The sequence below is a fragment of the Haliaeetus albicilla genome, chromosome 19, assembly GCF_947461875.1.
Source record: "Haliaeetus albicilla chromosome 19, bHalAlb1.1, whole genome shotgun sequence".
Lineage (NCBI taxonomy): Eukaryota > Metazoa > Chordata > Aves > Accipitriformes > Accipitridae > Haliaeetus > Haliaeetus albicilla.
In genome coordinates this window covers 12003481-12027471 of record NC_091501.1, presented here as the reverse complement: position 1 = coordinate 12027471, position 23991 = coordinate 12003481, and the positions used below count along the sequence as shown (strand labels likewise).

The 23991-nt window shown below is 47.5% G+C and overlaps 1 protein-coding gene across 4 annotated transcripts in view; it reads right to left on the bottom strand.

Annotated features, from left to right (window-relative positions):
- The window catches only part of IQSEC3 (IQ motif and Sec7 domain ArfGEF 3), a 107770-nt gene that overhangs the window by 18134 nt on the left and 65645 nt on the right, over positions 1–23991 (bottom strand). For all 4 annotated transcript variants that reach the window (XM_069807651.1, XM_069807654.1, XM_069807653.1 and 1 more), the window contains exons 3-5: positions 21178–21466; positions 13728–14821; positions 8701–8862 (exon numbers count right to left, since the gene is read on the bottom strand). In XM_069807651.1, the coding sequence (XP_069663752.1) occupies positions 8701–8862; positions 13728–14821; positions 21178–21466 (1545 nt within the window). The remainder of the gene's footprint in view (positions 1–8700; positions 8863–13727; positions 14822–21177; positions 21467–23991) is intronic.

Here is a 23991-nt window from a genome sequence, read left to right as displayed (position 1 = left end):
TGTACCACTTACCTTCCTGTCTGCCATTATTCTTTCCCATAAATAAATTCTCAAAGCTGACATTCTATCTGACAGACCAAGAAATTCACAGGTGCCAAAATCCCATTTTCTTTAAGCCTTTCTTAAATACAAAGTTACTAATTTGCTCATCTTCAGTCACATGGCACCACCTTGACATTACAAGTATATTAAAAATTCAAGGACTTCATATTTATATACCTTGGATGCTAATTCTATCTCTCCCCCCACTTTTATTTCATCCTCTGTATTGTGTTTTGTTTGCTTTCTCATGTTGTAAAGGATAAACTGACCCCAAATTTAAGGTTAGGAGGAAATTTTCCCCAAGACAGGTTGTCTGGGACTGTATGAGGAAAATAGAGGAGGAGGGGATTGGCTCTCTTCTGGATCCTTCCATTTCCTAGGATTATCTGGAAATTTTACCAAACAAACCTCTGTTAATAAAGGGATGTACTGTCATCAGTTTCTTCTTCCTTTCTGTGATAAACTGGAGATGTGTCTGTTGGCATTTTCTACAGTGCAGCAGTTTGCTGTAGGCTGTTGGGAGGTGTTTTGTGAGCTAGGCTGTTGAATGCCATGTGCAGCCTTGCTACAATAAAAATCTATTGCAGGATGTCTCAAATGGGTGAGGGACAGGGTTCAAATGCTCAAAGACCTCTCTCCATTCCTCCATTCCCCTATTGATTCAAGAGTTGAGATATCACTGCTTAACTGGAGTGAATCCCACAGAATAATTTACCAAGAGCTCTGGCTGACCATAGTGTTCAGTACCTTCAAAGGCTGGAGTCGTTACAACCTCAACTAGGAAATGTGGGCTCTTTCCCCGCACAAACTCCATATAATCAAAATGTAGGAACAACTGGTGAGGAGCAAGGGCAGAGAATCAATAGGGCTGCTCTCATAGAAAGTCTTACATGAAACCTTTTTTTTCCTCTCCAAGAGGTGGACTGCAGAAACACTCACAAATGGTTTCTGGCAACAGCAAAAACTTCCTCCACTGCCTCTTTCCTTTGTTATTTTTATTTTTCTCATACTTATACTCACATATCCCTTGCGTTGACATCAAGGCATTCTACTTCTTGGAATTTATCTTTGATAGTAAGAAAAGTTTTTCTCTGGTTGGTCATTACTGTGTTCACAGCTGCAACCACCTCTGCAGTTGGACTTCTGTTATTATTTTTTAATCCTTTCCAATGTGTGATGTTTCTCAGCACTGACCCCAGTGATTTTGCTGCTATTGTCTGCTTCCAGACATATGAAAGCAGAGTCCTTGCACACACTAGTGAGACCTGCTGAGGTCACCCTAGTAACCCCAATCCACCAGCATTAAATCATGTATCTTTTGCTCCCTCCCTCATTGATCAATCCTTTCCCCTCCACACAGGCTGCTCTAACACATCCTCCCCTTTGTGTACAAATCTCAAATAATAAAGTCAATGCCCTTAATACAGAAAGCATCAAGTCTTTATTAGCACAAGTAGGACAAGGCAGCTGTTTATAGCTCTTTTCAAACTCAAACAGGCATTGCTACATGAGTTATGCTCAGCTTCTCCTTTGAGAGTTTCTTTCATGGACTGACAGATGCAGGTTTACTTTGTAAATTCTAAGATGAACTCCTGGGACTCCCTTCCATTTGTCTCTCAGCCCAAAGAAGGGTGCTCCCTGTCCCGCTTCCTGAGAAAAGTTGACCAGGCAGAAAGGACAGGTTAGGAAGAAAGTTTGACTCAAGCAAAGTCAGCCTGAGCTTGCATTTGACTTATCTGACAAAGCCTGTGCCAAAGGCCTGAGGAATAGCTCCTAGAGGAGCCATCAGGTACGCTGCTACTTTCTGCTGCTAGACAGACAGAAAGAATGGCGGATCGTAGCTGTCTGATATTTTTTGTGAGTAAATTTGACACAGCAAAGTCCATTCAAAGAGCCAAAGAGCTTTGTGCCATGGGGCTGCCATGTTCCTGCTCCTCTTCTAGGTGGCTACAAGTTTTGCTGTCTTGCCTGACCTCAGATTCCTGTACAGACTCCCATTAACTTTCCAAATGCACGGTGGTGCCTATGTCAGATCTCCCCTGAAATGCAATGCAACTTTTCTTTGTGCAAACAGAGCAAGGAAGTCTTTTCTTTGCAAGGTAGAGACCCTGGAAGCTGACATAAGATAGCTTGTCAAGTATACTGCAAAAAGTACATTGATCTCATCAGCCTGCAGAGCTGCAATGTGAAAGGCAGTGTAACTGCATGCATAAGGGGAGTGTCTCTCCCCAGAACTGGATTAGCCAATGTAAAGACAAAGGTTGAGCTGAGAGCGGAAGGCTCTCTGCATCCAAGGAATAAACCAGCAGCTTATGTGCATGTGCCAAAACCAGTGCTGAGTTCATTTTTCCACAAACAGCAGAATGCTTGTGAGATGCCTATTCCAGGACCACCAGCATGTCTGAAGGATAATGAAGCAGGGGCAGAGTAATGACCTTATGAAAACCTCTCCTGTTTCACTCCTTCCTTCTCACAGACTTGTACCAAGCCACTGAATTGAGCTCACAGTGCATCCAGAGATGCATTTAGCCCAGCACCCGCAGGGACAGGGCTTTGGATGTTTGGATCATGTTGCTGAAGTTAGCAGGAAAAGTGCGGACACCCTGCCTCATAAACAAGGTGGTGGACTTTGCAGGCTCTTGTGCCACCTGTATACATGGGGAGCTTGGTCTGTCCCGAGGCACTCGGCAGACAGGCACCTGACAACTACAAAGAATTGCATGCCAGGTGCCAGGACCAAAGGGTGGGCTCCTAGTTGGGTCATTGTGCTCAGCTATTACCTCTGTGGTGGCCGTACTGCCTCCTAGGCTGCAGGGCATAGATCCCCCCAAAAGGGGGTGGACATAGTGGCATCAGAGCTGTGAGGATTTAGCACAGGGCTAAGCATGGCAAAAAAGCCTTGCGGTGAAAGGGTTCAGTGAAGGCAAGAAGCAGCTGTATCGTGTGGGGCTGGGATCTGTTCACCCAAGCATAATGACCTATTTTCCAGCTTTTCCACTCAGGTGACAATGCAGCAGGAGCTGGGCTGCAACTAGAAGCGTCTGTAATGAACCTGCAGCCCATGCTCAGGGAGGGAGCAAGGGGGGAGGCAGCCAGGTGGAAAGTTTAAAACCACAAGGCACAAAGATATTAATAAAAAACATCCCTCATCTCAGCTTCCCTAACCCTACAAGCTTTCTGAAGATGAACAAGGCTTAGGGTGGACTGCAGAGGAAGAGCTCAGCTCCCTGGGAGGAGGCTGCCCTGCACGTTAACTGAGGCTCACAGAAACAAGAGTGAGCAGGACTTACTGATTCCTTGCACCAGTGGGCACAGGCATATGGTTCAATCCTGCCCTCTATGCTCTCTTTGTGCAAGGGTAGCCTCTACAATGGAGACCATGGCCCACTCCAGTCTTCCCTTTCTGGGGAATGCTGCACTATGTGTATTGCCTGTTTTTTTCTGGGGCTGAATCATGCCTACTTGTCCTCCCAGGGTCGTTGGCAGGTTACATGGCTACTCACTTAGGCATCCACTCCTTCCTAAGCAAGAAATTGCCTAGTGTACCATGCCTTGCACCAGAGCTGCCTTGCAAGGTGGAGAGCTGTTCCCACTCTAGGCACGTTGGCCATGCAGGGGAGCGTTCTGTCCAGCATTCATCTTCCCCTCCAAGGGACGCTGGGAACCCTTGTCCCCCAAGGGACAAAGGAAACCACTGTTTCCATGGGCACATAAGTAGGTTCAAGCTGCACCTTCAGTCTTTGCAAGCCTCGCATGGAGAAGCTGCTCTTGTTCACAAGTTTGATCTGTGCCACAGCTCTGCTTGCAGCAGGTCAGAACTGCCTAACACATTCTTCCCTCTGTCCTGTTTCCATCACATCATTATCTGTTGCTCCACAGCACAAGCTGCAGCACTGTGCTGCTCAAACCCTCCTGTAATGCAAGACCCCTATTGATCTTCTGTAATGTCCTCAGTGAGAAGGCAAAAGGAGGCTAGTTTGGGCTAACCTGTCAAGTTCACTCTGCTAGTCCAAGAGGACACTTCTTTGAGAGACAGCCTCTTCGCTGGGCTCCCTGCTCTGCACTTACACTCCTAAGAGCAGCTTTTCTTTCCCTGACTTCCCATGAGAGAAAGAGAAGACAATACACGCTTGACAGACAGAAGAGCTGCTCACCCACAGGGACAGTGTGTCTAACAACAATTTACAGTCTAACACCAACCAGCCCCTGACTCAGCACAATGTCTCCTCTGCTTGAATCCCTGCCCCTTTCTCCTCTGGCAGCAAATGCACCCGGACAGCCACTTCTGCACTTCCAAGTCCTGTGACCTGAACACAAACTATCCAGTACCAGCAGCACAGCCAACTCCATTCATGGCATTGCTCACATTATCTTGTTCATGAATGAACTGTAAATGGAAGCAATTCCTGAGTCAGAAACAGGTAGAGGGGAAGAATTAACTAAAAGGAAGGGACATAAGAATGAAAGAGAACAAAAGCAACAAATAAACACAGAATGAAGAGTGCACAAAAAGAAATAAACAATACATCTGAGCATGTAATACAAAAGAAAGGAATTAAGAAAGGATGCAAGAATGATGATGTGTCTATGTGTCTCCTATAAAAATACGTGTTAATGCCTTGGGTCTGACTTTTTCAAAGTAACAAAATGATTTTTCTACAAAACTGCTCAGCACCAGATCAGTGTTTTAATGGCCCAGGCCACCTCTTTACAGCTGTATTCCCTGGACTGGTAAACATTGAAACTCTGGGGTAGGTCCCCAGTAACTCCTCGAGCTGGCTGCAGGGCAGGTTGTGGAAGCAGATTCCCAGCAGAAGAGGCTGGATCTTACTGGGGGGTGCTGGATCATTTTGAGTGGTTGTTACTATGGGATGCTCAAAATTGGTTACAGATGGGATTTATTCCATGTACCATAAAATGCCTAAAAGCTAGATGTCCAGCCTAGCACATTGAGAAAAACAATACTCTTGAGGGACCTGTGTCTCTCCATTGACTAAAGGAATTCATAAATTTATAGAAGACACTAAACTTGGTGGTGGCTAACAATAGGTGAGATAAATCCTACTTTTAAAGATTGAAGCCTTTTCTGCAAGAGAAAATGACGTACTGCATCTCCCTAAACAGACAGGCCTGAGCAGTTTAGTGTTACCAAAGGATGTGTGCCAATTATAGTCAAATACTGTTGAAAATCCCCTGCTCACTCCCTTGTTCCTCTGGCTAGCGTGTAACCTGGGCAGCTCTGCCCCACCTCCAAACGCACAAGGGAGGCTGACACTTTTGCAGATGTTTTAAAAACTGTCCTATTATTTATTCATGCAGTTGGGTTAATTCAACCTGGCTGCAATAGAAACAATGCTTACAATACACAATTCTAACACAAGTTTTAACATCGAGCAAAAGCTAAACTAACACAGCAAGTGGCATCAATAATTGAAATTGCTTTCAGGAGGGAGAGGATGGGCCAGGAAGGCTCCAGGGCCAAGTCTGGGATGTGAAAGAGCAGACACATCTCTGCCTGCATATGGTCCTGCTCACTGCAGGTGGTCAGAGTCTGTCCAACAACTACTGCCTGCTCATGGCCATCCTGCCTGGGCATTTGAGCTTGCCAGGACTAGCAGTGCCTATTCTTCTTCTGCGCACTTGGGTCACAAAAATGACTGTGGCATTGGGCAAATTGTGCAGAAGCTACTGTAGGAGCTATCCTGTCTGCCACCTGCTCTCCAGGGAATACCATGTACCCTAACACTGGCTTGCTAGGTGTGTGTAGATGTGGGGACTGCGAGATAGCCCTTGCAGAGTCCATTCTCCAAACCGGTGCCCATGTTCCCGAGCTATTTTGATTGGCGTTGGATCAGGAATGAGAACCAGACTAGGCCTTAGACAGCTCTAAAATGCCAAAAGGTCTTTGAGCTGCCTCTTGCTCCCACACAAACAGCTCAGAAGTTGTGACCAGCCCTTGAGCTATAGTGCACTGGAAAAGCCAGCATACTGTACTACACCGCCAGCCCTCTTCTTCCTGCAGCATGGACAGGAAAAATGTCCAGGATGATAATCCTGGGCCACAATTTCTCCTGGCAATGCCTTGTTTCCATGTATGTCACACTGCTGAGTGTGCAGCCATTGCCCAGCCAGCTCTCACAAGCAGCTGATGAAAATTTGCTTGCAAAACCCACTAACCATTGCTATCCCCAAGCGCAGAACTGACACAAGAGGAGAGTGAAAGTACCTCCAAACTGCACAGATACAACCAGCTGAATGTGTGTGCTTTTTTGTTCCTGTTTCAGAACATTTTGTGTATATTTTATGTTTACTTTTATCTTTGCCTTTAAGGAAGACGAATCAGCAATTTATTGTGAAGAGGGGATGGCAGCACAGATTGTTAGTGCAAGAACATCATCTGTTGCCTGGAGAGATCAGACACAGGTTTGAACCTGGAATTTAGACTCAGTTGCTTGATATATGTCCATGTACACACAGTCCATGTCTAAGATGTCCACGTACACATAGCTTCAACAGCTCAGTTCCCATCTTGAGCCTTGCTTTATATATCTGTGAATAGGATGGCAGGGTCACTCCTTCATTGAACATTTGGAGCACTATATTGAGAGGTGCAGTGGAAACTGAGAGTAATCAGCATGATGGAGTAAGGCCACCTGCTTTAATGGCCCTCCTGCAACATGCAGAGACAAGACAGGCAACCACAACATAGCAGCTCCTGGGCATTGAAGCTGGGAGGCAGACACCAAGCTTTGCAATAAGGCCTGTTCCCAGGAGCTGCTGACACAGAGTTTGTAGTCACATGTGAGGCAGAAGAACATGCTCATTTGCAAGGACGATGCCAAATTTAGGACTAGAAGGAAGTGCCAGCCTATTGCTATTGCAATATTTCCCTGTCTGTGTAGAGGCTAGGTTTGGACTTCAGCAGAGTATCTGTCAGGGGAAGCAGCCCACACATCGCTTGCTGAAGAAAAAGAGGCAATTACTTTTAATTGTATCTCTCAGCATGAAGAGACTGGAGAGAACATGTGTCTTGTTGCTGGCCAAATCAATACCCATACAGTATATTAAAAAAAGAGCTGGACCAAAGGTCAGGTACCTGCAGCAATAAGCAGCAGCAAGTGCAGCAGGAATGAATGGGCCCAGATTTGTCGCTTGAACTGGCATCCTCCAGTCTTTCCCTGTAGTAGAAGTGGTGTGTGTATTGGATTTAGGGTTTCTGTTTGGCTTGGTTCAAGAGAAAGCACTGCAAAATTCAAGGCATATAGAGAACATTTTGGAGAATGGGAGAATATAATAAAGGATCCAGTGCAAAGGACTTCCTGCTTAATGGAAAGGCAGCTCTCACTAAGAACTGTGCTTCTGCCTAATAAAAGAAAGACCCAGCTGAGTGCTGGTCATCCCTTGAAACGGGTCTCTGAATGAGCTTGTTGCCCCCAACTACACAGGTCATATCACCCTGCATGGCAGCCCTCACATTCACGCTCTGGTGCAAACTTGCTCTGCTTTCACTCTAGCGGTTCTCAGGGTGGGAGAGGTGGTGTCCTCTGTTCCTGATGTCCCCTTTTTATCATACAGAGAGCTGCGCTTTCTCCTTTTCCCTCATCTGAAGTAGATCAGGACCAAGCAGGAAACAAAGGCTCATCTCAGTTCCCCAGGCCTATCTTTGCAGAAAGCCTGTCATCTTGGACAACGCTCAGAACAGCAGGTAAGATGCTTTTCTTCCCAACACTACAGACCCTGCTCCTGAGATGCTGGGGGCTGACAGGTTAGCAATGGTTACTATGTGGAAGGCAGAGCAACAGGCAGGCACTGAGGTAGTATAGATACATTCACAGGATTTTGCAGCCCAAACTGCAAGACTTGAAAGAGAAGAGAGGTGTTTGCTGAGAGATACATAGCTTGTGTGACCAGGAGAGGGTCATGGTGAGAGAATTCAAGGGAGCAATCCAGCAAAGGCAGCCACTGAACAGAAGCAGGGAGGAAACCTGAGATCTTGTTCAGAAAAGAGGCAGCTCAGCCCATTGAAGTTTTTGGAGTGGGGATGTTCCTCAGTGCTCTGTGACTGCAGTGGTAACGATAAACCTTTAGTAGCATGCTTCCTCATGCAGGCCTCTTCATTACCACAAACAGGACCAACTCGCCTCTTATTATCCCCATAGCGCAGTTGGACAAACTGAAAAGTCCACCCATCTCAAAACTGGACAGAAAGAGAACCAGGTGTGGAGACAGGATTCACTGCTCCCTGCTGGTCTTGCAGCAAGGAGCAGCTATTTTTCCTCCTCTGCTTCTTTTAGTACTTCCCACAAAGCATCAGAGGTGCTTTATCTGGATGGGGCAAGACCCCAGTCACAGAGTTTCCCAGCCACAAAACCTCCCAGCGTCACTAGTTCTACCACCCGATGGTGCTGAGCTCCTGCTAGATGATCACAGGCCCTCTGAGGAGAGACTGAAATGAAAGGGCTGCTGACATTAAGGGGGAAACACGTTGCTGGGAAGTGTACTGAGAGGTGCCAGACAGGGAGTGGGAATGGTGAAGTTCCTGCAGAGTGCGGATGGAGGGGCATGGAGGACGGGGTGCTTGCTGGTGCGGTCAGGGGCAGAGGGGGCTGGCAACCCTTTTACAGAGCAGGGAGGAGGGGAAGAGGTTTCCACACTTACTCCAGGACGTCCCTGTTGAACTGCTTCTTGCTGTTGCCCAGGAACTCCCCGATCATCTGGCGGCTGAGGCCCTTTCGCTGGAGCAGGAAGTGTGCCACCCCGATGGGGGTGTCCGGGATGAAGCCTCGGGAGATCAGGAACTGGATCCCTTTGTCTGGGTTTCTGAAAGGGAAGGACAGAGACACGATGAGTTTGCATGATCTCTCTGAGGCATTATTGCCTCTGTCCCACCTCATGGCTTGCAGCAACGCAGCCCTCGGTATGTGCATGGGCTCCTATGAGTTCACGTGTGTGGCGGGGATGGACTGGTGAGGGCCAGGAAAAGCGACTTGGAGGAGTCCCCCCCAGTTGCCACTGAGGACAAAAGGATGGCATGGGACCTGCTGTGTCACTTGCAGCACCTGCTGTCACCTGGCGATCACAAGTGCCATCCCACTGCCGCAAAGGATCCTGCTGCACCACAACAGCCCCACCAGTGACTCTCTTCTGCCATCCCTCTGCTCCAGGGTCAAAGGCTTTTGTATCCTCCCTGCCCCAGCTTGGTTTGTTTAGGGTCCCTGTGAGGACACGATTAGACTGTGTGTCCCACACAGACAGCACAGGAAATATTAGTACGTTCAGCTGCTCCAAATGCAACCCACAGAGAGCTGTCCCCAAGGACCGGCAGTGAGAGCTGGGCACATGGCCCTTACTCTGGGGGAGCTGGGGTTGCACCCTCTGTAGGGCAGACAAAGGCAAAGGGAAAAAACGTGACTGTGAAGAGACTAGGAGACATTGCTGCCACAGTCTATGGGCAAATGAGGCTCAAGACACAAAGGGGGGTAACCAAAGGTGGGCACTTTTTCTGTGAAAAAAATAGTTCTCTTTTTCACACATTTTTAGTGCTCAGTGTTGAGTCACACTTTCTACCTTCCTCACCTGAGCCTAGTGCTGGCTGCCTGAACAGAAATCCCATGCTCAGATTTGCCTATCTCTTCCTCCGCTTTCCCCACCCTTAGCTGTGCTGTTCTTCCCTCCTCTGCTGATTTACCCCCTCAGGCAGAAATCTCTGTGTGTGGGTGGATGAGAGCACACACCTGGAGAATGCCTTGTCAGAGCTGGGAGAGCTGTGTGCAGCTCCCAGACGGAGGGTTTTTCTCCCTCTGTGGCTGTGAGTGCCTCTCTGAGAACAGGTCTGGTGCTGAGTGGGCCTGACTGCCTGGTGGTGGGAGTGATTTTCTGCTTGTTAGTGTGCCAGTGTCTGTGCCCACATACGCAGCTCTTGGGGATAGCGCATGTCTCAACAAGCACACGTTTGTGTGTGTCCATGTCCTGTACATGCAGATTTCTCTTGCACCATATATGCTCATCAGAGCCCATGTGTCTGCGTATTTTGGCTTTCTCCTCATGTCTCTTATAAGCACACGTGCTTCTATGTATCCTGGGAGCGGCTGTGAGCCTATGTGGTGACAGGAATGAGTGTGTATATGTGTATTGTGCAGGAGGTTTTCTTTCTATATTTCAGTCTGCCCCACTGAAGGGTGTCTGTCATGATGCACTCCTGCTGAAAGGAATTAGTGCAGTGCCAGGAAGATTTCCACATTCCTTTGGTTCTCTGAGCTGGTGAGTGGGGAGAGGTAAGAGGGTAGTTTCTTCATGAAAGGATGTTATGCTTCCATCATTAACCCAAATTCAGAGATCTTTGTCAAAGCTCAAGGAGTGAATTTGCTCAGGCAGTTTCCTGGGGTGAGGAAAAGATAGGATGAGATTTCAGAGCACGTGAATGCATGATATGCACAGGCACAGACTGTGACACTGTCAGCTGGTGAAGCATGTGGGTGAGCAACATATGTCTAGCTATAAGGGGATCAGCATTCAGGAGAACGGCCTGCTCCTTACAGGGCCCTCATGGGTATACAAAAAGGAGATAGGCTTGAAACAGTTCTGCTTACTCTGTAATGTCACAAACTAAATATCCTGGGCAGTGTGGCATCCCTGGAGAGAGTGGCTGGGAGAACAAGTCAGCCCATGAAATTTATGAACTGGAAAGCTGAAAGATCTGATATTGAAAAACACGAGCCTTCTTTGGGGAAAAGCAACAGTGCACCTTCTGTATTATCACACAGATCTCCTGGTTCACCTTTGAAGAGCACAGGCAAAGTTCTCTGCTAAGTGCAAAGGTCATATGGTCAGGACTAAAGTCAAGCTAAGCAACAGAGATTCATAAAATGCACCTCCACCTGCACACTTTGGTATTTGGCAAGGGACAGTATGATGTTCAGAGCACGAGTATGATCTCAGCTACACTGGTGTGACTCCAAAACCACTGCACTGACTTTGGATTCACTCCAGAGGAGCTGGGAGCTGAATATGGCCAGAAAAATGCAGCTTACACACTGGCATGGATGTTCAGATTCCAGTAGAGATGGCGCACACAATGCAAGAGGATGTAGGATAAAACAGTCCAGCTGTGACAGCCCTCCTGCACTGCCTAGACTATAACGCAAATATACTTGCACACACTATTCTTCCATGAACAGCAGCCTTTCATCAGTTTTTCCTGAGATTCAATTTGTTCTTCACAAAATCCTGATTAGCAGTACAGCATTTCTGCCACTGAACGCCTGCACATCCCATGTACTGCAGCATACAGCTTTTACCCAGATGTGCAGCAGACAACTTCGCTTCCATCTCTCCTGAGCCTGGTCCCTGCTATTTTCTTTAGTGTTGCAGGGGTGTTAAGCACGGCCAGCAAATGCTGCGGGATTCCTCACGTCCTGCTGGCTTTCCCTCTGCCCACGCAGCCAGCTGCCCACACACACTGAGTTATTACAGCAGCGCTGCATAATGAAGCATTCTCCGTTCCAGGGATTCCACCCCCTCACTGTGGAGTGGGGATGGGGAAAGTGCCACAGCAGCGCAGCATCAGTGTGTTCCCAGGGGCCTGCTCCAAGCCAGAGCGCTGCTTTCTGAAAACACAGTGCAAGGCCAGATAGACTATGGCAGGTGCTGCTAGCAACTGCAGGCTTTCAGCTCTTGGTCCAGGGGACCGGTCAGCAAAAAGGATGCACACACACATGGCCTCAGCTCCATGCCCTATGGATTGGTGCCCACATTGTAAATCCTACAATGGTAAACTGGCTCCTTGCTAGAAATTGGCAGGGAAACCAACAACCAAATAACTCCAGAAAGCTGAATGGCCTTCCCAGCCCCTTGGATGGAGGTGCGCTACAGTGTCACAAGGGGAGCCAGGTGTCCCTTAGAGCATAAAAAAAAAGGTTTCACTCCCCAGAGCTAACACATTAGTTCCCTCCCTCCCTCCCTGTCCTCCAACGTTTTGTCAAGAAAACTGAGCCTTACAGGTTACCACACATTATTTCAGCAGCTACTTTCAAGGGAGCAGGGGAGGCCTGGCTAGAAAGTTGTCTTTCAGAGCTCCACAGAAAGTCTTCTATCCCACAGGGTACTGCAAGATGCAGTGAACCCAGGTCACTGAATGAAGGAGGACAGCAGAGCTGCTTCCCCAAAACAGACCTGGCGCTGCTAATATGTCATATGAATGTGTGCCAGGCAGATTGGGGGACGAGGAGAGACTGTGAAAAAGCATTTTCCCTCCTGCTTTATTTTCACATCAGTGCTCATGTCGACTGTGCAGGAACCAAAGGAAACTACATTGGGTGGAGGGACTCCTGCCAAGCATGGCTGAGAATACTGAAACACTTAGTAGCAGAGACGTGAGCCCCACGTCCCCCTCCAGAAGTACACCTATCCCAACACAAACACCAGAATACCCGTGTGGACCTGGAGCTATCTCTACCATAATCACCCCCCACCTGTGTCTGGTGCCTACCTTCTCCCATTCCAGCCTGCCTGTGTTCATCAGGCAAATCTGCGTGTGCCCAGAACCTGACTTTGATATGTACACATGGACTCGCCTGTTCACAGCCTGATCTCAAAGCTAGTAAAATGGCCTCCTCAGCTCTGTAAGAGTCCCAAATCTCTCTGCTCTAACATCACTTCAGTTCTGGATGTGCTCTGAGCCAAGCCCTGAAAACCCCTCTTCTAGGTTCCTGCTCCTGAAGTCCACAGCCTCCATACTACACATATCTAAATCATGTGCATTGCCCCCTTGTCTGTGCAAAGCTTCTGCCTAGGACTGCACAATCTTTAGTCCTTGCTCTGACCAGAAGGCCTATGCCAATGTGTGGCAAAACATTCATCTAGTATGGGTGCATTATATCCCCAGCATCTTCATCAGGGGACCCAAATGGAAACCAAGACAGCATAAGATGAGAGTGTTATGATGGAGCAAAAACCAGTATTTCTCATGGCTTGTTTTGATGAGAAAACTCTCATCGAAAGGCAACGAGCAAATCTAAAGCTCCTTACAGGAGCTCAGCTGCTTTCTGCCAATCCAAAATAGACTATGTGTCACCCCTTGAGTTAACCTCTTCTGATGGTAATCTCTGGGCTGCTCTGCTTTTGCTTTCATACCTACAGCCTTTTCATAGGATATCACTCAGATGTGTGAGAGACTGAGATGACTAAACCTGGTCTGTCAGGTGAATATCCACCCAAATACCAGAAGGAAAATGACAGCCAGAGCTCTCATACTGGGCTAGCTAAGCTCAACTATACCTCTCTCTTTACTTGGAAATGCCCCATGTTAAGTAACCAGGGCTGGGTTTACAATCCCAGCTATGCTTGTTCCTTTGCAACAGAGTAGAGCAGGAGCCTAGTTTGCAGGGTCAGCTGGTGAATGCCAAATGGACAGCAACTGGGACTGAAGGTTTAGAATTCAGCAGAGTGTGGGCACTACTCATGGGGCACTGCGCTTGTTCCTCTGTTGGGCAGAAGATCAGGACAGCACTTGGGGGACTTTAGGGAAAAAGCTTCTGGGCAGCCAACCTGTGGTCTGCATTGCATACCCAGATGCCCTTGAATAAGAAAGAACTTCGCGAGAGATGGATCTAGACCAAGAGCCTGCCATCATCTGTTCCTGTGAGGCATGAAATAGGCTGGGAAACACAAAAGAGGAAGTCACTTACATATTAAAGAGGTTCAGCCCAATGCGGTAGAGGCGCTTCCTCATGGTGTCTGTGGAAAGTGTGGGGGACTTGCAGCTCGCTGGGTTCTCGCAGTGGTACCTTGGGAGGCTGAGAATCATGGCCTGCAGTGCTTCTTTCGAGGACACCTCAGAGGCTGACTTGGCTGAAGTGGAGGTGCTGCTGCTGCTCAGCTGCTCTGAGTTGTCTGCATTCTCAGACTCAGAGCCTTTGCTTTGCCCTGTCTCATTGCTAGCATCAAACTGGAGCTTCTGCACTGCCATCTGCCCAGGCTCAGCACCGCTGTCTTCCGTGCCATTAGTACTGACATTCACCTCGGTGGAAGTGTGGCTGTTCTGGAAAGCTCTGGACTCAGGTAAGCTCTCTGGGGCAGCCGGTGGTTCACTGGCTTCTCCCTCTCCTTCTCCTGGGCTTTCTTCAGCCTTGGTAGCTTGAGAGAGCCCAGCCTGGGCATTGCTGCTGAGGCAGTTTGCCATGGACACCGAGGTAGACGATGAAACAGAGATGTTCTTATTGTCAATCTGGACTGTGACATCTCGAAAAGCCATCATGAGAGTGCTGCTGCTCTTGGGTAGGGTATCTGGCAGGAGCCCTTCCTCCTTCTCCTCGTCCTGCAGCTCAGCTTCTAAGTCTTGGTTTGGCTGCATTGAGCTAGCACTGAAGGTCTCCCTTATCTGGTATGAGCCCCCATCTTGCAGTGAGCACATAGTCTTCAGGCTCCAGGTGCTGAGGGCATCATCAATAGACTTGGCCAGGGACTGAACTTGTTCCGTGAAGGAGTCTTCCAGCTCGGTCAGAGCCCCACTGATGGTGGCTGGCAAAGATGGGGACCTCACCAATGGGATGCCCACAAAGTTGTATCCCTCCACCAGGGCTTTCTCAGCGGAGAAGCTCTCTGAGTTCTGGACCCGGACTTTCCTCAGAGAGATGCGGCGTGGCATGCGGCTCTCCAGCAGTGAGTTGCGGATCTTCTCGAAGTTCTTGCTGAGTTGGTACTGCCGGAAAGCAGTCTGGATGGTGCAGGCTGCCCTGCGAGATACCAGGTGACCGCCATATTTGTGCTCTAACATTTCGATCTGAAAGACACAGAAACAGGAGACGTTATCTTTTGCTAATTGACTTCTGATGGCTTTCTGTTACTCCAGTTTCTACACTGATTAGTCTGTAATGACTGTCAGAGGAACTTCTAACACTGAATTAGCTTTTTCCTGCACTGCCGTGCCCCTGATTTCAAAGAGAAGTTGATTTCAACAGCCTTTGGGCATGGCTGGCTGAAGCATCAGTACTGTGAGCTTCCACACAGCTGTAACATGATCATGCCTCTTCTTACAGTGCCAGCCATACAAACCGGGTGTGCCCTTCCCTTGCAGACCCACTTCTGATGGCTTTTAGGGCAAGCTCATCACAGCAAATACAGTGTTCCAGCAATATGTATTCCTGCTCAGCAGTGCTCTAGTAATGTCAAGCATCATCCCTTGTCTCAGAGTGTTACTAATGCTCCTTCCCTCCTTGGTCACCTTAGGAAATACTCTCAGGGAAAGGAGAAACACTTCAGAAAAAGGAAAGAAAAGTTAATTTTTAAATGCAGAAAATGCTGGTTTGATCATAGGAGCTAGTGAGAAATATCAGGTTCCACAGAAGTTAGTGGAGGCTGGGTTTGTTCAGTGTCTTTTAAAAAGCATTCTGAATCCCAAAGTGTCTTCCTTCCTGATACCTGAGTTTTTCAGGTGTCAGCCAGCAGTGGAATGAAAACTACCCAAGACAAGAAAGACTCTCAGTTTTGAAAGGTAAAAAATTCTGATTTTAAATGTTGAGACAAGGTATTAAGAACAAGTAGAAGGAGGATTTACTCCTTCCTGAGCTGGTAACAACAAACACACTTGTAAATACATAAACACACAGCTAAGTGTCATCTCAACAGGCTTCAACAAAGCAAGTATGTATGGTAATTTCTTTTCTGTAGTCTAGTATTTATACTTCCTGGTAATCCCCTCACTCTTCCTCTGCAGCTGGGCCTTGACTAACATGCTACAGGAGAATGTTAGAACACCTGGTTCCAGTGAGTGACTGATGGAGGACAAGTGGGATAGTGTGAAGATGATGGTGGATGATGGGATTGAAGAAAAAATGATGAACTTGAACTACTTTCACTGAGGTTTTGGCTGAACTATAAGCTAAACTCTACATTGTCAGCATTTCACAGGGCAGAGTGCAAGTGCAGACTGTAGTGTTTATATGTGTGTTTGTACATGTGGGAAAGCCAAAAAAAGGTGAAGCGCAGGACTGGGAGAGCTGGTAAAATCAGTCCTGAATTAACAGAGGATTCACTACATCATTCATGTGGTGAGTATGAGCTTATTAGCAGATCCAAAGGATGAGTTTTACTGACTGCATCCTTATCCCCAGACAGACACAACTTGCCCCTCACCATGCCTTGCTGGCCCAGTACTAACAGGATGAAGGACTGAGCTCACAGAAGATCTGAGTTTAAGTGCAAACAGGTTTTGTATTCAAAGCAAGACTGAGGCATGAGCCTCAGCTCACAGAGTCATGTCATGTCATCTGCTTCCTTCTTCTATTCCTTTTTGTAACACTACGTAAGTTGCAGATAAAACCATCAGTAACGGATCTAGGTACAACTGAAAGCCTGGAATGACAGCTGTGAGAAGTCTAAATCACCTCTGGCATCTTTCCAATACTAATTACTCTGGAAGCAGGGGAAGACGATATGACCTGGGGAGATGACAGGAAGAGAGGAACAACATGACCCCAGCCATTCTGTCCCTGCACTGGTATCCTGGCTGCTGGACTAAGTACGGAAGGCCTTGCCCACTGGCACCCCAGGCAGCAACAGGTCTAGGGATCCTGCTGCACTGGATGGGAGGTTGCCATTTCTGCAGGGGAGCAGGCGGAGGGGGGCATATCCTTTCATATTTCCCTCTCTGGAAATGAAGTAAGGACCCTTTGCCTTGTGCTCAAACATAAGGTGGGCTTCTGTTTTCTGTTTGCCTTGCCCTTGAATTCACATCTGTCCAAAGCAAACATCAAAGCCCAGCACTGAGAAATACTAGCAATTTGCTTAGCAATGGGGTTGGCCACTGCAGTTGTAGAGGCAGCTGCCTCAGAGTTCTGCTTACCCCTGATTTAAAAAACATTGGCCTAATACTTGCCCTGCTGCCCTCCCAGAAAGGGTCTGCAGAACTGGTGCTACAAATCACCCACACAATGACCATGGATTCAGGTTCATTCACCCCAAGACCTGTCAGTAGGCTTTTTGGATAAACAAGGTCTCTGCTTACCCCCAGAGTTTGATATGGCAGGAAAGAGGAATATAGGGACAAAAAGAGATTCTGGGTAGCAGGCAGAAGGGTTTTGCTGGGGTTCTTTGTCCTTCTTTCCAAAATGACCATCTTAATCCCACCATAAAACCAGCACTCCTGCCACATCTCTTCAAAGTTGGCCTCCCTGGAAAGAGACTGAGCTATCCCTTGGCCTCTCCCTTCAGGAGGAAGGCTCATGCAGATAAATGCAAATTAAACTAATAACCTGCACAGGCCCAACCCAGACAGTTATTACTGACAACTGACCATGAGCACTTAATATAACGGTCTGGTTAATGAAAATGTAGAGCTAATTGTGTTGGGAGGGAAAGAGGAACACATGGGAGGGACAGACACAGCTATCTGAGGGACAGAATAATAGTAAAATGCAAAATAAGGCAGAAGCAAGAGCCTTACAATTATCTGAGGTTTCCAAGGAGGTGACAGCAATTCTGAAAACATGAAATTCATATGCTCTGATCTTATTAGAGGCCAAGACACAATGTCATTGCTCATCTGAAGTAAAAGGCCAGTTTATCTCACGCAAGGACAGTTCCCGAAAAGGCTGACTTTAACAACTACTAAGAGGAGAGATCCTTCTAAAAGTTTAAAGGAATGGTGCAAGCTGTCAGTACCTTGATAAAATATCACCAGCTTTTTGCAGTCCATTATCTCAGTCTTCCCAAAGGGCTAAGGCATTAAGGAGCAGAACAAGATGTAAAGTGAGAGGACTCCCAACCTAGTCTGTTCTCCAGCTCATACCAGGTGTGCAAGGACAGGTTCTGCATGTGGTCCACTGCCATCCAGCCCTGCCCAAAGCAAGGGGGGTCCTACAGTGTCTGGCATCTGGGGTAACAAGGACCGAGGACTGGTCCAAAGGATGCTTTAGAAGACTGGCAAAGCCAGAAGCAGCACCCCCATAGAGAAGTGCTGTCCCCACCCTTGCGTGGTAGGGGTGGGTCTCTGTGTCTCTCTCCTTGATGTAGCCCAGTCATTTACTGTTTACTGATGTCTGAGACATTCACATTTGCTATCAGGTCAAGCTAACTGACACTTCAGAGGAATTAAGGATTTCACGCAGCTGTGGCCTGTTTTCTCCCTCTCAAGAGGAGGAAAGGGCATCCATTAGCACCACAGCAGTCACAGGTAATGGAGATGTATGTCTGGCTTGCTGGAGGAACCTTCTCTTCCCATCTGAGAGGCAAGAAAGGCCAGACATGATTGGCCTTCTCTCACTCCTAATAAACCCTATGAATCACAAGTAATTGCCTACTTAAAGCTACTCTTCTCTGGGGAATGATCCGACAACCGGCGCCAAAGGAAGGGAAAAGCAGGAGGGGGGTTGGTGGGGATTTCAAAGAATAATTAGCTTAATACATTTCTGGGCCTCAATATGAACACTCAGTCTGAGCAATTCAGGCCTTGTGGCTGAATTAGAAATGCTGGGAAATATCCATTGCCATGAGGGATTGCACATGAACGGAGCTTTAACAAGGTCAGCCTAAGGCAAGCCAAAGTGCCAGGCCTGGATATGGCCAAACATTTGAGATGCACACCCCATGGCTTTGTTGCCCATAGGCATAAATTCATAAATCTGCCAGGAGAACAGGCCTGATCTTATTCTCAGTTAGCACTGGTTTTCCACCCAGGTTGCCACTGAGCATGGGGATATGCCATCACGTTAGCAAGAAGAGAATCACGCTCAGTAACAGAATCTGAGTCACTCAAGTCAATGCATGCATTGTAAAAAATAAAAAAAAGACATACAGAGCATACGTTCTCTATCACCCATTCTTAATGCCTCTCCCTCCCACCAACCTTTCACAGTGGAAGGACATTACTATAAGAGACATGTGTTAATGGGACGTTTTCCTTTATCCATAGGACATCTGCTGCCCTTCAGCACAGCGGAAGAGTATGTACAACTGAAAGCATGTTCCTCTCTCCTGTGATCCCCTCCATTTTCCCAATGTTACAATGGAGTCTAAACATAGGGGAACTTTAGCACTTGGGTTTCCTTTCCAGCCTCCCAGCATAGTGTACTTCTGCTCTGCACACTGTCAGCATGCTCTGTTTCATGGGATAGAGAGCAAGGAGAGCCATGACCCCACTCACCAACCCTGTAGTATGATGCTGAGGGGCAATGACCTGCAGATGGTCGACCTGGTAGATGACCTGCACCTCTAAGCCCTGCAGAGGAGGCTGTACGCTACTGTCCCTTCTTACCAGCGCTCAGTCCTCTCCCAAAAGGTAAATGTGACTTCCACTGCACTGTGAAACTAAAAATGTCTCCTTCCACCTGTTTTTCTTACTGTAAGTAAGTTCCATTAATGTATTACAATTTGTGCTATGACTAGGGAACTACTGGGACAGTGCTGTGAGGTTCCTATCACCCTTATTCCCATTCAAGAGAACTACCCGACAAGTAAATTGATAGGAATACCTACGAGAACACATACTAGAGTGCAAGACTGTAAGAATTAATACTCTTCACTCCCTAAAAATCTCCCTTTCCAGAACTGGAGGCAATCCACTGAGGACATCCATCAGGGTGGAGGAGCACACATATTGTAAGCCCCCTTTGCTGTGAGAAAAGCGGTTTCACCTATGAGATGAGCTAGGTCCCTGCAAGGTCAGTACTGTGAGGCACCAGAATCGAATGAACGAGTGGCTAATGTCTCCCTGTCTCACATGGATCCAGGGCAGCTCTGGCCTCTGCTGCAAGAACAGCGATAGCACAACATGACCTTAAAGCTAAAATAACACAGGACAGACACTCCCCAGGACAAATCAGAGCAGCTCTAGGACATCTAGGAGGCTAAGCCCATATATAGCAGCCAAGATCTGGCCCACCCTGAGGATATGTCACATTATGTTGTGAAGCCAGTTAATTAGTCTCTCTTGTTTCTTTTCCTGGTGTGAAGCAAGAATTCTGTCTGACTATGCGGTATTTTGAGAAAGACAGAGCTAAAGAGCCAAGGTCTCTTTTCTGCTAAGGAATTTATTGGGCCATTGATCTGACATGTATGTTTAGGGACACCAGCAAAGCCTTGAGGGAAGTGGCAGAGAGATGGCCCAGAAGCAGTAGCTTCTTCTGTGGGAACCTCATTAGCTGAGACCCTTCACCTGCAATAGCACAGCTCCCACTGAATTCTCCCACTGAAGGTGATCTGGACACTCACTAGCGTTTGCTTGTCCTCCTCATCTCACACACTGCAGGGTCTGCATATCAAACAGTCTCTGGTTGAGCTGCCTCCCAGGGAAAAGTCAGAAAGGATACCTTAGGTTTTGTTTTGCAAAACAGCTCTCCTGGGCTGTAATCTGCAGAGACATAGGGAGAGGGGGGCACGTTCCACCTCATTGCTTTTGAGTAAGGAGGCCAGCTGCTATTAGCCCCTGTCCTGCTATCCCCTGCTGGGAGCCCATCAGGAGATGCAGCTAGAGATGGGTACACTTGTGCTCCGGAGCTAGGCTGTAGCCTGAGGCAAAGCTTGCAACTTCAAGAACTGAATCATTTTCTCTCAGCCTGGTAAACCTGCCTGCCTCTTCAGCATCCATCGCTGGATTGAAGGCAGTGATGGTAGCAATACACAACCATCGTGGTAGGCACTGTGCAGGACAGTCTTTGAAGAGGCTAATGTGGAAATGCACTGGGGGCCTGCCCAGCGTGATCCAAGAGGGCAAGATGGCCCTTGGAGACCTCTCCCATGAGGGAGGTCTTTTGGGACAATCAGCTGCTGCGAGCCCTACAGGCACTGTACGCTTGTGAGCAAGGCAGTATCTCTGGATGCTGCAGCTCTTGGCTGCCTGCAACCTGACTCTAAAGCCTACAGCCAGAACTGAGTATCTGGGTCCATTTTGGACCACAGAACCCAGGCAACAAAGAGCAGAGCCCAGCAGGTTTGGGTGAAGGGGTGTTGCAGTCAGAGGTGGGGAAGCTACTTCCTCCATCAGCCCCATGTAGCCAAAGGGCCACGCCTGCTCAGGCAGGGCAAAAGCTCCAGGTGAACAAAAGGCTAAAGTATTTGCTGCAAGACGTCCCACCACAGTGCCAATGCAGTCCCACCCACCCCGTCCCCTTCTCCCACAGCCTGAGGAGGAAGCCTCTGTACCTGTTTATTCTTTAGGTCAAGGGAGAGCTCATAATCGGAGGCAGCTGCATGGGAACACGAGGCCGTCCCTTTGCTGCGCTGCACTCTCACTGGGGAGCCCGTGTGGTGGAGGCTCGCCTTCTGCACCAGAGGGGAACACCCCGCTGCCTGCTCTTCTTGGAGCTCCGCATGCTGGGCTTTTAGCGTCAGGGTGTCGGACCTGCCTTCCTGGCCACTCTGTCTGCCGGCCTCCTTCGGATCCTCCGTTTCACACCCGGCTTTCTTGCTTGTGGAACCGCTGGGATCGTCACTGTGAACAAAACGCAACGTTTCGCTTTTTTTATTTGTTTTTATTATATTTTATTTATGATTAAGTTTATCGTTGTTCGCTATACTCATTCACTGAGCTGCATTTTAAGTGTTTAGGGAGCCTGGGCTGCGAGCGGTCTCTCTCAGTGACGAATCAGGACTTTAGGTGGATGCAGCCAAAGCTCTGATCCCTCCCTCCCTAGGAGCAGGCACCTGTGCTGCATACACTGTATGAACCAGTCCTGTGACTCCTGGAGCTGCCCCGCTGCCTCTGCTTGAGGTGCTGCAGTTGGAGGTGAGGGGCCAAGAAGGGTGTCATGGCCTACGGACACCTCTACCGCTCTCTGGAGCAGCTAGCAGCTGGCAGTCACCCCTGTGCCCTTGCTGCCTGTTGCTCAGCATCCCAGAGTCCCATCTGGCATGGAGCCTGGATCCCAAGGATCCAGTTTTCCACTGGAGTTTCTAAGGGGATGTGGGAAATGGGGCAGGGGCAGCTGCATATTGCAGAGTTTCCAGAGGAACTCTTGGAGAGTTGAGAGTATAAAGATGCAACAGAGCCAGCCAGCCTTGAGATCCTGACTCTTTAAAGCATGTCTGCAATACAGCCATAGCAGACTGCAGAGCTTCCATGAAAGAAGCCATTTTTTTCTGACCCACAGATTGCTGTGCCACTGAGATCTCATGGAGAAAGGGAAACACTTTTTTCCTGTCAGCCACAGCAGTAATTGTGTGAAACCAGGGGCTGACAACAGTGCACTCTAAGAGAGCTGACATGTTGCTCCAGACAGGGGGGGATTAGCATATGTCTGATCCATTGAAGTACTGAGGAAGTCTGTTGTTAACCTCTCTTCCCAAATATTTTCCAAAATCATCCAAATTCAAACAAGGTTTTGGTATTCTGGGGGACTGTTTGAACCATGAGAGTGTTTGTTTGTTGCTACATTAGTCTCCTTCCAGTGGCTACAGAGGAATAATTTATGATTTCCAGGAGTGTGCAGGCCAGTCCACATGAACTCTGGGTTCTACTGCACATCAGCTGTACATCAGCTCCACTGGTTTCCAGGGGACAAGTATTTAGCTGAGAGCAACATCTAGTTTAGAAATAATTACTACAGAACCAATGCATTTAATTCCATTGAAACCAAGGATGTGTACTGCCTCCCATATTTAAACACCATTAAATTATTTAATTCACTTCTGAATCATATTTCTTTCTCTTGGATTTGCTCCACATACGACCAGTTCTGCTGTCATCTAGATAACAAATCATTTTATGATTGGTGTTGATGTCAGAGCAAAATCAGGGAAATTAGATATGATTTTCTGTAGTGCCCAAATTACTTAGAAGCATTTAAGTCTCATTTTCAAAAGTGCTGTAAGCACTTAAGAGCCCAAGTCTTCTAACTGTAAATAGACTTTGCCTCCTAAGCCTCGGAGCACTTTTGCATACTTACTAGTGCTTTAGAAGGAAGTTTATTCTCTCCAATGGCAGCTCTTCTGTTCAGTAGATTTAACAATCAAATTTAGAAATATTCCCACAGTTTCTAAAAGGGCTCCAAATCTGATGAGCCAAAGACAGTACCACAACTTCAGAACTAAGGATGAAGGATTTAAAGGTAGAAACTTTCTTCTTTTATACTCATGCATGTAGTCACCAGTTAGACTTAAAAAATAAATTCACAGAAGAAACCAGTCTCTTATATAAACGCTATATAACCAACTTTGGCAAAGCATATTAAAATGACATATCTGCATATTCATCAATCGGGAAATACCACCATTAAAATGAGGCATAAAACTGTCCTTTTAGGTTGTACACCTTATAAAATCTTTCCTTGTTCTATTCCTGATACTATATAATTGAACACTCTTTTTCTACACCTAAAGATGTACATGTAAAGTATGTACCCATTTTAACTGCTTCTGTTCTCTGTCCATCCACATTGCAGGAAACATTAATAAAAGGCTTTTCCCTTACAGCTCTCACTGTAACATTTTTATTGGTAGCCTCTGTTCTATCCATTCTCATTTTAACCAGCAGAGCAGTAATTTTTATCCTCAGCTCAAGGGATGACTAGGTGAACATAGATTCGATCACGTTTTCATTGAAGTGTGTGCCAAAAGCCTCACAAGTATTTCAGTGGGAACCGGACTGTCCCCAATAAAGCAATTTCAGCTAGATGCTAAGATCTGATTCAGCAAGACACGTATCCCAAATTGCTCTGCTGAGTCAAGGCCACAGTGCACAGTGTGCTATGCAGACTTTCTTTAGGGCAGATCAGGGCCCGAGGCAGTAGACCAGAGAGCTAGTTGACTTCCCTTGGAGCATGAATGGACTCTAAATGCCAGCAAATATTCCCTGACGTGATGGTCCTCTAAACACTCTCACATATGCTTAACTCTATTTTTCTGAGGACCTCCACTGACTGCTCGTGGTAGAACGTGAAGTGTGTGCATAAGAGTTTGCAGCATTCGGGCCCATTGCTCTGTAAGGCTGTACATCATCTCTAGTGTATGCTACCTATT